General features: G+C 44.4%; 1 protein-coding gene across 1 annotated transcript in view; it reads right to left on the bottom strand.

Annotated features, from left to right (window-relative positions):
* The window catches only part of chrm4a (cholinergic receptor, muscarinic 4a), a 32,651-nt gene extending 28,592 nt beyond the window's left edge, over positions 1 to 4,059 (bottom strand). The window contains exon 1 of the mRNA XM_062381096.1: positions 3,671 to 4,059. Within this exon, the coding sequence (XP_062237080.1) occupies positions 3,671 to 3,725 (55 nt within the window). The 5' untranslated portion in view covers positions 3,726 to 4,059. The remainder of the gene's footprint in view (positions 1 to 3,670) is intronic.
* Positions 4,060 to 14,041: the final 9,982 nt, after the last annotated feature.

The raw sequence follows: 14,041 nt of genomic DNA, 5'->3' as shown, positions 1-14,041 counted from the left end.
GCATCCAACACACTCTCTCCAACTTCACACACGTCTGTGCCCGTTTGGATGCCAGCTCACAGGGAACGTGCCAGTAATAACATCTGGGGCTGACACAGTCACTCCTAGACACAGATGCGGTCATATAACATACGTGTACACGTGGCAACTGGGGGCCATGACACATTGGAAACAAAGTAGAAGACTGCAGCACAACTACCGGTTGTGTGAGATGATACTGGTACTGTAAAGGCGTCATTACAATATGCTATTATTCCTAAATACAGCTCTCCTCTGCCCCAGCGCCAGAAGAGAAAAACACAATAATTCCCTCAAATTAATTAGAGGAAAGAAATGTGGGTCACAGCACATCAGCTCTTTTCCCTCCATTTTACTCCTCTCTTTCTAATACAGGAAGCAGGCGAGGCATTTCAACCAGGATTGCAACTGGCATTTAATTTCACATCTACACATCAGTTAATTGGCAAACTTGTTTCTTTGATGAATCAACTTATTAAAGCATTGGAAAATAATAAGGAATACCAGTAATAAGTTCTGACTTCAGAAGGTAACATGTTCAGATGTCTTGGTTTGTCTGAGCAGCATCTCAATAGCTAAAGATATTTACTTCATATTGAAAACATCAAAAAGTGACAAATGTAACTGTACTCCCTGCCCCAAAAACCAACGACATAGGTTCTCAAAAAGAAACACAATATACCAATCAAAATATCCTTTAGACTGAATTCAAGAAGAGGACTAATTGGAAATCACCTCTGGTGACCATTCTGAGAACCTGGTCTTGCCTTTTGGATTCCATAATGTCCACGATGTGCCACAGGCCTTGAAGATTTTTTTACGAATGCTGTCCTCCTGGAGAACCATGCTTCGGTTAATAGCAAAGAAGTGTGGGTTCTGTCCCTCCTGGAGAACATAATGGAAGCACCTCGATGAACCATCCCATAATAAACCATGTCGATGACTCTTGCATCCCGCAAACCGCTTCAGTGATTATTGGATTTTGCCAACTTCTATGGGCGCTTCAACCGGAGACTTGGAGCAGTTATCTGACAAGAAAGGCTTTGAGGTGGAACGACTAGTTAGTGAGAGTAACCTTCCTGTGGTGTTGACCAGTTTTTGGTCAGCGGGTTCAGTTTCACTCTCTCCAATCACCCAGGCTCCAGAAACAAAAACTTGACGCTCAGCCAGAACAATGTAGAAAGTACACCGGAGTACACCGAAATGAAATGTGCCCTGTGGTGTGGATTTAGACAATATATCGTGTTGACTGATAGAGCCCTCACGGATCTTAAGTGGCAATGATGTAACCACAGCAGTGGGAGGCAGTGGTGCACTAAACCCTGCCTTGTTGAGAAAAGGAAGACGCCACTTTCCATTGTCGTCAGCTTTCCCCAGCACACTGTGTGGAAAACGATGTTTCGCCCCAGTGGTTTTTCTTTCCAAACAACGGAATGACCAAAAAGCATTGTACAAAATAGAAAGGAAGAGGAATCGGTGAAAAAGATAAAAAAAGGTCCTGTGCAACTACCCTCTGTGCATGTTTTGTTTCCCTCACGAGCAGAAAGAACTGAATGGCGGCTGCTGAAACAAAAAACAAATACCATCTGTATGTGCTCCCTGTGCAGAGGCGGCTGTTGATGGACATGCTGGTGCGTTAAAATTTCAATTCCGGTGAATTTAAAACATAATGCACCATCAAAAAATGCGTAATACGGCAGCATAACCTCTACCGGAATATACAAGCAACATAATTAAAAACTAAATATCAATTGTGTACATGATGGGTTGGGTAAAAATGGAGGGGGAAAAGAAAACCTCACAGTAAAATGACCTTGCCCATAAACAAATGCACATGCTTACTACAGTAGTTACGCTTAAATACACAAACACACATTAACCCTCCTACATGCTTTATGCATATAATCATGTGCACCCCCCCCCCCCCCCCCCCCCCCCCCCCCCCACACACACACTCCAGAGCTCTTTATTCACACTGAAGCATATAGACGCACAAACAGACAAACAAACACGCCTTTACACCGCGGGGATCTTTTCCGCCGCAGAAGCGAAGGATGGAAATAGGAGAGAATTAGGAGAGCAGTAGGGAAGAGAGGAGACATGGGAGAGGTGAACGAGGGAGGCGAGGAGCCACTGATGGAGGGGAGGAGACGAGGGAGGAATCAGAGAAGAAGAAAAAAGAGAGGAGGGGGGGGGGGGTCTGTTACATCAACCCCCTGATGTTTCATCCAGAACTCAGAGCTGTCAATCATTCGATCACACAGAGCCTTGCAGCTCTTTTCCTTCCGGGAGGAAAAAAAGCTCGTCTTTTGAGGATAACAAAGTAGTCACTCGTTCACCTGTCGTCTGTGTGTGTCACCATGTCACCAGGGGAAGGTGATGAATACCTTCTGACTGAACACCATCACAAAAATGGTGACACACGAACACCAGGTGAACAGAAACACTGCAACCCAGGTCGCACAAAATCAAAACAAACCAAGTCAAACAACCCCCCCGAGACACTTATTTTAGTTTTGAGGTTGTTTACTTTGTATGATGAGCGTATTGATTGCTGGACAATAATACATTGTCGGATGTGTCTAATATTTGTCATATTCCCCACCCGGTAGTCTAAATATAAATACACAAGTATCTTTCATCTTAATGCAAACGCACCATTAAAGCGTTAGAGACAAATACGGTTAAGTCGTTTCACACAACAGCCTAAACAACAACAGTCCCACCTCTTTAGGTCTGTGATTAACTCACACACTCACACACACACACACTCAAGCACACGCACGCGCACACGCACACACTGTAGGATCCTCACAACACGTCAATCTGCAAAGTGCGACTGCATTGACACCTAAAAATCTGCATATATGCATTTATTCCCTCTGGACTCATGTCTTTCGTGTTCTTTTCTCATTTCAAACCTTGTTACTGGTAAAGACACGAAAAGAGGAGGGGAAAAGACGGGATGAGGGGAAATAAGAGAAGTGTTGAGGAAAGTAAGAGAGGAGCGCAGCAGAGAGGGGAAAGGGGGAGAGGAGGTAATTATTCAGGCTTTTTAATCTCCCCAAAACCTTATTCTGCTGCTCCTCTCCCTCTGTTTAGTTATCACCTCCTTCTCCTTCTCCACCTCCTGCCTGCCTGCGCTCGGTTCTCTCCCTTTTTTTATTCTTCTCATTTCCCTGAGCTGCCTTTAACAAAAAGGAAATAATAACTTCCACCGTTAACATAAACAAATAGATGTTGATTTTTGGGGATTGTGTCAGATTATATTTTACCTGTTGAGCCCTTTAAGAGGATTTTATCATGCAACCATTAGTTTTAAGGGTTGAATATGAATAAATAACAATAAAGAATAATCATGGACCACACACACAATCCCTTGTTCAATTATTCAAAAGATGAACACAATGCTGTTTCTTCTCTGTCAGCATTATAAGAATAATCATTTGATAAAAGCAGATATTTTCTAGATTCATTAAAAGGAGCACGGTGGTTATTCCAACACAGAGAAATGCACCAGTGTTATTATAACTTTCTTTTGTATTTCTAAAGCATAATATGGGACCCCCTCCCCCCCCCACCACCCGTCCATGCATGTCTTTATGGTCCAAGCTTTACATGGAGAACTTGATGAATTGAGTGGTTCACTCACCGCTGAAGTTCCAGAGGGGCTCGACCCCCTCAGCTCCGGTGCTGTCGTTACTCATGGTGCATGGCGGATCGGCAGCAGCAGCAGCAGCCGACCTGAGACCCCCCCCCGCTCCCCTGGTCCTCTCTCCTCCAACTTTTCCACCAGTATCCCTTTTATTTCTCTACGCGCTCATCCGCTCCTCCTCACTGTTGATCCCTCTCTCATCATGTCTCTCCTCTTTGCTTAGAACCAGTTTGTTGGGGCTGGTGATGGTGATGATGAGGATGAAGATGATGAAGAATCTGTCACAGGAGCAAATGATGGAGAGCAGAACAGAAGATCAACTCGTCCCGTTTCACTTCTTCGCCGTGGAGCGACTCTCTCGGAATCATGCGCTTCTGCCGCGCGTTTCCAGACGCTCCAGAGCTGCGCGCTTCACTCCGCGCACACACACGCACGGAGAGAGAGAGAGTGAGAGACAGTGAGAGAGAGAGAGAAAGAGAGACACACACACGTGTGATGTAATTTTCCCTCAGCCAATCCTCGTTGATTAAATCTTTGTTTTTTGTTTGATAATATGTATTTATTATGTATTTTAGGTCGATTCTTCTTTATATATAATATATATACAAACAATAAAATATAATAAAATGCTAAGTTGCTTTTTTCATGTGCAATATTACCTGTCATATACATTACAACCACTCATGCAATTTTACCATTCATAGTATCACCATTCATGTGTAATATAACCATGCATGGGCAACATGTCATAAAAGGGTTTATACTATTTTTTAGCTTATTAAAAGCATGTACTGTAAACTCAGTCTCACCTAAAGCTGTCACTTTTGTTCGCCACATTCAAGAAAAGAGGATTTTACCAATGTTTATATCGTTGCATTATATATGAATTTAATTTGTTTTATCTGCATTAGTTTTTGGGTTTAAATTTGGCAGTTCTGGTTCTCCAAGTCAAAGTAAGTGCTTTGTACAAATACAGCCTATAAGCTGGAAATCATGTCCAATCAACAACAGATACTGGAGTGTGTGTGTTTTTGTGTTGAGTGTTGCTTTAATGGCATAGTGCCTTGGGGCTCTCGAGGCCTAACACTGACCCGTCAACAGCACAGACCCATAGTCTCTCGCTCTCCTCTTCTGTCTGAGCTCCAATCAGCCCATACCTCACGTGTTGCGGTCATCCTGGCAACATATTCAAGCAATCAGCCAATACTGCCACAGTGAATGGGTTCCCCACGTATATGTCAGTCTTCACAATGCTTCCATTTACGGTGTAACATAGATTTCCTCAAGCTATGACCCATTGGAAACATAACGATCTTCCAAAACAAAGATCATCCGCCCTACTGTTTGTGGGAGGAGGTGTGGTGCTCACGCTATACATGCATCAACAGCTGTGCGTGCTGCGTTGTGTGGCTGAACTTTTTCACAGTGCACGGCCTGCTGAGAACTCAGGCGTACCGCTGAGCCAAGAGGAAAGAAAGGATGTGAACACACGCGGCTCAAAACTGAGTCAGCGCTTTAATCTCAGTCAGCGTCTGGTTTCTAAATCAAAACATGGTGGAAAAATCCACTGAAATGTGAACGTGTTCATCTCAGCTGCTGTGCTTCCGAAGTTATCCGTGTGCAGAATCGGTGGTCTCAAGGCCAATGTATGCTTATCCGTTTTGACGGACACGGACAGATAGGACCGCCTTCTTTGCCGTGGAACACCCTCTCCGGGCCTCTCCGGGGCTCCTCTGCGAGCTTTTCGTGCAGCTCTGATTTTTCTAACTATACGTCGGCATGGCGGAGAGCCCACGGATAGCCCTTGGCTGTGATTGGTCCGCTAACGCCAGCATTTCGGTACAACATCATTTCCCGACCTCAAACTTCCTGGTTCATTCCCTGAACCACAATAAACCTGAATCACAACTACGACTCTATGATTAATGTGACAAGTGTGTTAAGCCAGCAGCGTTGTCCGGCTGACGGTGGCTGGTTAGAGCACTTACGGCATGTGTGTACGGTCACATACGGTTATAACGAATTTTCATAACGGGGCTAGCGGGCTAGCCACCATGCAAACTGCGGTGGGAACAGCGCAAAGACCCGCTGACTTTAATCCCACGGCTCTCATGACACTGTTCCTCAAACACCGTCAGGTTAGAAGCAAACACTTGGTAGTAGTTAGTATCGGGTGTCCGTGCTGACTGTGTGTGGAAGCTGGGGGGAAGACAGCTGCCTCCGTGTAGCTTCAAGCTGTTGCAGCTGTTGAATTAGCAACGCAGTTGGAAACAAGACCGGGGTACTGCTGCGCTAAGACAGGATAACATAAGCATGTCGCGTCTTCAACAGCCTTTTTCTGTTAGTTGTCATCGTTCACTGTGTGTGGAGCCGGGGGGACGTAAATAAACCAGCGTGAACTTCTTCTATATACCTCATGAGGTAGGCTTCTCTAAGCTCGACTTCCGTTGCGCCAACTACTGTTCTGGCGGTGAATTGTTTTCGGAACAAAAAAGTTCATAGAACTATAAATCAAAAAGTGTCCGTCCACTCCGTCCGTCCGCAACGGACTTGAAGAAGCATACAGAGGCCTTCAGTTGTCCACGCTGGTGATGGGTGGTGGATGCATCGTTCTACCTGTGGGGGATCCACACCCATCACACAGAGGCATGGAAAATGTATTAAATTAATTAAAAAGATCCTCCAGGCTGTGAAGTCAGCATCCTCACACGCCGTGTTGCTAATAAAACATTTGTGCACAAAGACCTTGCTGATGCTCAATAAATCAAAAAAAAATGTCGGTGCTCCCATAACGTTAATCTTTAACATTACAGACTGAGAGAGGGCAAATCAATGGGTCCCCTCCAATCTATAGACTGTGACAATAACTCTCTTTATGTGCAATACAACCCTGTGTTTGTGTGTTTTTCTAATTGGCTGTTAGTTGTGTTAATGTTTGACTCTTGTCTATCCTTCGGCGTGCAGACCCGATGAGTCGGGACCATTGACATTCCGGTTTGTGGCCAATCTGCTCCGCCCCCCCCCGAGCCACAGGATGGAGTTAAGACATAAATGATGAAGAAAGAATCAATGCTCACAAGCTCCTTCCTGCAACAACATGCTCTGAAGTGGCCCATGATATGTGTGAGTTCCTCCACACCAGTTGGGAGTGTCAAGGAAGTCAATCAGCGCCTTTTCTATTACAGCTAAACATGGACAGCAATTAGATGAAACAAAAGTGGAGGTGTATCTTTCCTTGCATCTGATCTCAGAACAGCACACTGTCCTACAAAAGGACCTGAGGTTTCCTATTTGCATACATTTTGTAATTTACTGCTCACTTGTGGTGGCATCAGGCTGTCATGTCTGGAAGTTATCTTGACTTCCAGCTTGCGTTACTCATTGTTTCTTCCATTTTTCATTGGCATATTGTTTTGCACATATAGGATTAAATCTGGTATCTCTGATGGGGGATTGACAAGCAAGCTTCTCTGTAGCGAGCTATCGTCAAACTGCCCTTGACTCTGCTTCCACTCTGGCTCACAAAATTGTACACATTCAGAGTTGTGTGTGGAAACTGTCCCGTTGTGTGTAGAGGCAATGGTTGAAGGGGAAACAAGCAGATTACACCGATTTGTCACCTCCATGCAAGATCTGCAGTATGATTGATAAGTTGAGACCATGTACGATACACACAAAGGACATCTAGGACAGGATGAAAGGACCATTTACCCAGAACTGCCATCTTTTAACCCATAGAATGAAATGACTAATTTAGCACTAATGTCATCTCACTCCTCAGATACCCCTGTCGTTAACACAGCTCCAGGCCACCGGTGAGGGAGCACCAGGGCTCTGAAGATGACAGCTTGGTAGAAGAATTCCCTCCGGCAGCTGGGAAAGCAGAAGAAGAAACCTTCCTGTTAGTTCTCCCTCCTTCTCTCTTGGAGACTTATGTTAATGTGGAGAGCAGGGGATGGGGATCTCATGGAGAGCGTCTTCATCTTTAATGAAGTCCATGGATGAATGCATCAAACAAAGAGGAAGCGTTCCACCCACTCTCATAAGCTAAGGTCCAGACCCCAACCACCCCACATGGTGAGACCCCTGCTGCTTCTTTCCCTGGTGTGTTATGATCACAAACCTTCTTTAACCCAGTCTCTCAGACAGGTACATTTCCAAATGCCTCAAACCAAGATGTTTCACGGTGTAGGATACCAAACAGGGATATAGGAAGACAATCAACACACCGGAGAAACATTCAGGGGGAGTTGGGAGAAACAGTTGGGGGGTAAAGATCTGGCTGGAGGACGATATGCCATAGACCGCAGGCTAGAGCTGGTTGAACGGCTAAGTATGATGAGCAGAGATCTCTAGGAGGCTGCCTGTGATGGAAGAATGTAGCTACAGGACTTCTGTCCATGGATAGCCCTTCCCATGGCTTTGAGAACTTCTTGTTGCCGCACTCACGGTAGCATAACATGCTGCAATGAGCTGTCCAATTCTATTTATACCATTTGGAGCCCTTGCTGCCTCTCACACTCAATCACTTACCAGCTGATGTCATATAGGTCTATGAGGGTTTAGGGCTTGAGTCCTTAGGGGTTGACGTTGAGATTCAGCCTTAGTGACAATATCTCTGATCAATGCGGCCCCCCTCACTGACATGGGGTCCTGACGAGACTAAACACCCGAGGTTGAAGTGTAACAGAATGCTGATTTTTAAACCAATGCTGATTTTAATCCAGTGCCCAATTTGTGCCAATAATCAAGCTGTTCATTAAAGCCAGTACAAATGGTTCTTCAGTGAGGTACACTCAAGATCAGCTTAGTCAAACTCACCTCTCATCCAATCAGTCCGGTCGCCCCTTAGTTAGCAACAGCAAACCCCCTTCTCTGTCATCTAGTTACTACAGGTTATGTAATAGCAACATTTAGGGTAGTAAGGCTTTAACTATATAATATACTGCACTCTGTAGCAGGTTCAAGTCATATTTCTAGCACAAGGTTTGCAGACCCATTTCTCTCATCCATTTATAAGGTCACGGCCCCTGGTCACCTCTGACCTCTTGGCCGACAGCTTAAGTGCAGTAGCTCTTCAAGCCTGCATGAGCCCAGCCACTGACTGCAAGTTTCTCTCGCCCGCTACAGCAGCACACTCGCTTCTGTGCGCTAGTGTTGCCTAGCAACTCACCCTTCATACCCATAGTGGCCTGCTGTAAGCTCCACCGAGCGCTGGCTGCAGCCCGAGAGGTTCAAGGTCTGCCTCCAAGGCTGCTCCCACCAACTTTCCAGCATCATGAGAGCCAACTTTGCAGATGAGGCCCTTATCCCACCAGCCTTCTCTTCGAACCATCACATGTCCTCACTGCACATCTGTGTTGTGGGAAACTGCTGATGGACTGTGACATGTCAACATTTCTTGGGGCCAAGGCTGGATTTCCATCAAGATGGGGAAACAGCCCCGGGGCCTCTAGGCCACACATTTACTCTCTATCATTTGGATCTGTCAATTAGATCTGTCAAAAAGAAATGTGCCACTAACATAATTGAAACAATGATTTAAGTGCTGAATGACAACGAAACTAGTAAACGACACAGTTCAAAAAGAAAGACGATAACTTATGATGGAAATATAACCCTAAATAAGATGAAAACCTGTCTCTATGGTAACACAGCATATTAATTATTTCAGTTGCATGTAGGATTATTCATCGAACCTACCATGAGGCCAGGGTTGCTCGGTTTCGATTGTTTCCCACAGCAGCAGGAGGTTCGGGGTGGGGGGGAGCGGCATTTACAAAAAATCGGAATGGCTTTTGACAAACAGAAAATATCCACATGTGCAGGGAGCATGCACTGTGTGTAGCAGCGTTAGATGAAGATCCATTCATTCGCAAAACATGCTATATCGCAATGTTACTTTTTGCGTAAATCCAGACTGAGGACATAACCTCCTCTGCTGAGCTTATAACAACTATTTACTGTCATCACACTGAGTATGTTTTTAGTTATTATGAATATTATGAATTTTCACACAAATCCAATTTCATTTTTCCCACAGCTACCGCAGTATTTCCCTTTTTGGTCACAGTGCACTAGTGCTGGCTGCTGTTCAGACTGTATTCCGCCGGTAAAGTAAAACAAGGGATGCAAAGAGGCGACACTGACCCTCACCCCGTGGAGGTTAATTGCGTGTCGCTGTGTTGGTGATTCCCTCGGGCTTCGGTGAGGACTGTGCTCCATGTGCTGGTCTTTTCATTCTTCTCACCTCATTATTCCTCCTGTCCTACCCTCCACAAAGCATTGCAATGTTATGATCCATGTTTTCTACTGTACAACGAATATTCATGTTTTGTCTTGGTAATTCCGTTATTCCATCTTTGCTCAGTTGATAAATGTCTGTGTAAATGTAAAGTAGGCAATTGCCTGAGGGGACCGCCAAGAACAGCTGATTACATTAGTCCATTGGAACAACAATTTTGTGAGAACATTCTATGATTGGCTACGTACAAGAGACTCCAATGACACTCTAACCAACTCTGACATTTGCGTTCACTCAAGCACCTCCTCCGGATGAATCTGTGGAGTTCAGTGCATGTCTGACTGCTATCCTCAATCCAAGGCAACTAATTCAAGTAGCAAACACCCAGTCCCCCTCTGTTATCAGCCTGAAAAGAATTGCAACCAACCTGGCAGCACGGAGGACCTGAGGGAGCGAAGGTTCCAGGCAGAGTTCATAGTTCCATCATGCACCCTGGAGTAAGATTATTCAAGGTCTTATTGATTGAAGGGCTGGATATGGACTTGAATCCTAAATTTAAAAGGTACGGGACATAAGCAATGAAGGAACAGTCTGATATATGTGAGCCATAATGTAACTGTCTTATTTTAAAGTAATTTGGGAGACTTCATGTCACAGGGACAAGAATACGTGTTGGAAATGGTATGGAATCACTGAGGGGGCTGGGAAAGACTTGGGGCTTGTGAGGCTGGGGGCTGTTGAGAGATGCTCTTACTCTGTTGATATTTATTTTGTTATTTACATGGAAATAAATCCTCAAAATCACAGTCTGGCTAAAGGTGGGGATTATCTGCTGGAGGCTGGTCTATTTAACAGAGGGTCAGTCGGTTTAAAAAAAGATAACTAAGATTGTGTTTGTTGGAGGCGATGAGATGAATAAAAGAAGAAGTTTGCATGTGTAATTATTCCTCATTCAGCGGGATCATCATGTCTTTTCATTTAAGTGCAGTGGACATGCATGCGGTGTTCCACGTAAAAGGGATGTGGATGTCATCATTTATCCGGGGGGATGTGGCGGATTTAGAAACCGATGTGGTCCTGAGAGGGGCAGCGGCTTCTAGAGCAGATGCACATATATCATTAAAGTGGTTAACCGTGTCATCAATATGCAAAGATGATGACCCACTTTGATTGAGCAGAGAGAAGAAGAAGAAGAAGAAGAAAAGGAAGAGGAAGAAGAAGAAGAAGAAGAAGAAAGTAAACTGAGAAAACTGCCAGTGAGGCGTCATTTTAAAGTGTGAGAGAGTCGGATGTAAAATGATAAAAAAACGTCATCACAGATTGAATCATCCAGTGTCAAGCCCGATGACTTCAGTTAAACCCATAAAAAAAGAAATCACTCGCTGGGGGATTTGTTGTATCATCTCCATGCAAATTAAAATCAGCAAACATAATCACTTTGTCGTGCTCGACAAACGCAGCAAAGGCAAAGTCAGGGAAATCAGATAAAAAGTTACTGTGGAGTTTTGGTGCATGATAAATGGGAATCCAGCGTACAGGAACACAGGAACAAACTGGGGTCACAAGAGGGAAGAAATACTATACTGCTCCGACAAGGGAGTTCTTCTCTAGCCCGAGAGAAGTCCTCGTCTGTAACATGAGTTAGAGATGGGAACTTCAGGGAGTGAGTGACAATCCCAACTGCTACTACTGAAGTGTTTCCTGAGCTTTCTACCCGAACACAGATGCTTCAACATTCATTTTTTCAGTGTGAAATTTGACCATTCTTCATTTGTTCAGTATCACATAGTATCTAACGTCATCAATTGATCTGCTGGGTGTTGTCCTGATCTGCGTTTAATGATTTCTGACAAAATTCGACCTTTTTCTTCCCGTGCTAAGTTTGCATGTTCTCCCCGTGCCTGCGTGGTGTTTCTGCAGATCGAGGTCAGATTAATCAGAGTTTAATTACGCGTGGGAAGTCTCTGTACGTTGGCCCCTGTGATTATGCTGGAGATCCGCCAGTGTGCACCATGCCTATCGCCCAAAGTCAGCTGGGATCCCCCCCCCCCCGTGCCACCCTCAAGAAGATTTAACGGAGATAATGAATGGATGGATGGAACCACCTGCAGCTGAATCCGGCCACAACAGAGGATATTGAGAACCCTTTCAAAGGCCCACCTTCTCCAGGGATGTGGAACAGTCCTACAAGGACACAGGCACTTAACTGGACAATGAGCTATAGAACGGGCCACCAGCACCAAGGTCATGTACAGTGTGTTCAATTCCATCCTCCCCATGTTTCCTATGACTTGCTCGGGGAGAAGCATCACAGCTAAAGAATACAAGGCTGCACTTAAACCCCAAACACGTGTAAGCTGAGTTTAAAGCTCTTTTTATAACTGTTGGTGTATACACTTTAGAAATTGGTCCAGCAGTCTGTCTGTGTGGCTACAATGTTATCCAATGGGACACCAGTGACAGTACATGAAATGTTCATTATAGCTTTTTCGCCAATAAAAGGCTTAAATTGTTATTCCAGGTGTTTTCCAAGCCACCTGGTGACATCACATCTCGCTCAAGGAGAAGTGTCACTCGCGACCCTGTGGCCTCTCTCCCTCTTCAATTTGTAGGATCCCTTTGTTCATATTCTCCAAAACAAACCAGTACGGACAACCACTGCTGTCAAAAGCTTCATGACGTCTGTATAACGTTTAAGCTCATCTTAGATTCTCCCAGTAAAATCCCAACTCTGGCAACAGTCGCTTAGTTGTAGGCAAACCTCACCTTGCAAAAATCGAATGTGGTGGAAATAATCTGGTGCTGTTGAGCTCTACTGGATTATACAGAGGGGTTTTTCTCTTATCTCCTTCAGTCAAAGAGAGGGGGTGGACAAAATATAAACTTCTAATAATTTATGAATGCGTTGGGCTGTAATGTTTTCTTTGAAACTTAAGGCGAGCAGTGTCTCTGATCTAATTCAACTGCCGTGACAAAAGGATGCTCGTACATTTCTAAGAACTGTAAGAGCTGCACGCATTATGAAGGTGCAGGCACTTCTTTTTCCATGCACGAGTAACAATGTGCGTTTGTATCTGTTCAGGCCGACATGCTTACATAAGAAATGTTATGGTCTACTCACCTCTGCAACAAAACACACACACCATGTGTCATTATGGACTGAAGTGGGCTGATTTTGGCTCAGCCATTATCATCTTATACAACCCACTACTGTGAAGAGACAGAGCGTGCGTGTGTGTGTGTGTGTGTGTGTGTGTGTGTGCGTGCACCCACACTACTCATGTGCTTATGTGCCATTTTAAGTCATTTCTAAAATTGCACACTAATAAAGCAGCGCTCCTGGCCCCTCTCTGTCAGCAGGGCTGCTGAGCTGATGAAGTGTGTGAATGTGAAACACACAACTGAAGCAGCCACTCTCACTGTACAACCCACGAGTCTCTCAAACAAAGCCAACCTGGCGCAGAACCCTGTCATGGTTCTTATCGTCCTCACAACAACAAGTACACTCATGTGATGTGTTTATTTAGAAATATTATTGTTTTTATCTCGATGCCTCTCCGGTTTTTTAATGTATTTCAACTCAGTCACCACATGGTGGTGTAATAATCTTATGGATGACTGTACTGACCTTCATGCAACTGGAAAACCTTCTGTACATGAGAGAAACAGTTAATCTTGTAAACACATCTGTGGGCTGTACCAGACAAATGGACGTGCAAATGGAGCAGAGCGATCATCAGTGACCCTATACTGATATCCATCTCTCACAGGACAGGCAATTTCATGCTAATAAACAGGGACAGACACAGAGGGACCCATCGTACTAATTATTACAAGAAGAAAAAAACTAACAATGAAACGTTATCTCCAAATACATCAACACAGACAATTGTAATCCAGATACTCAAATGCCTGTTCATCTGTCTTTGTAGATTATTAATTGCATGAAGAATTTAGCCTATGTGTATCGACAGTTATATAATCCAAATAATATTAAAATATATTTGTTACACATAACAATGCCGAAGTGGTGAAAACGTAACCTCCTTGTTGGGGTTGCAGTGACCCAATGGTACAAGGGCAGAGAAAATTGAACCATGAAATATGACATCAACACAAAAATA

The sequence above is a fragment of the Platichthys flesus genome, chromosome 22 (assembly GCF_949316205.1).
Source record: "Platichthys flesus chromosome 22, fPlaFle2.1, whole genome shotgun sequence".
NCBI lineage: Eukaryota > Metazoa > Chordata > Actinopteri > Pleuronectiformes > Pleuronectidae > Platichthys > Platichthys flesus.
The sequence above is the reverse complement of the archived record's forward strand: the minus strand, read 5'-3'. Positions and strand labels throughout refer to the sequence as shown.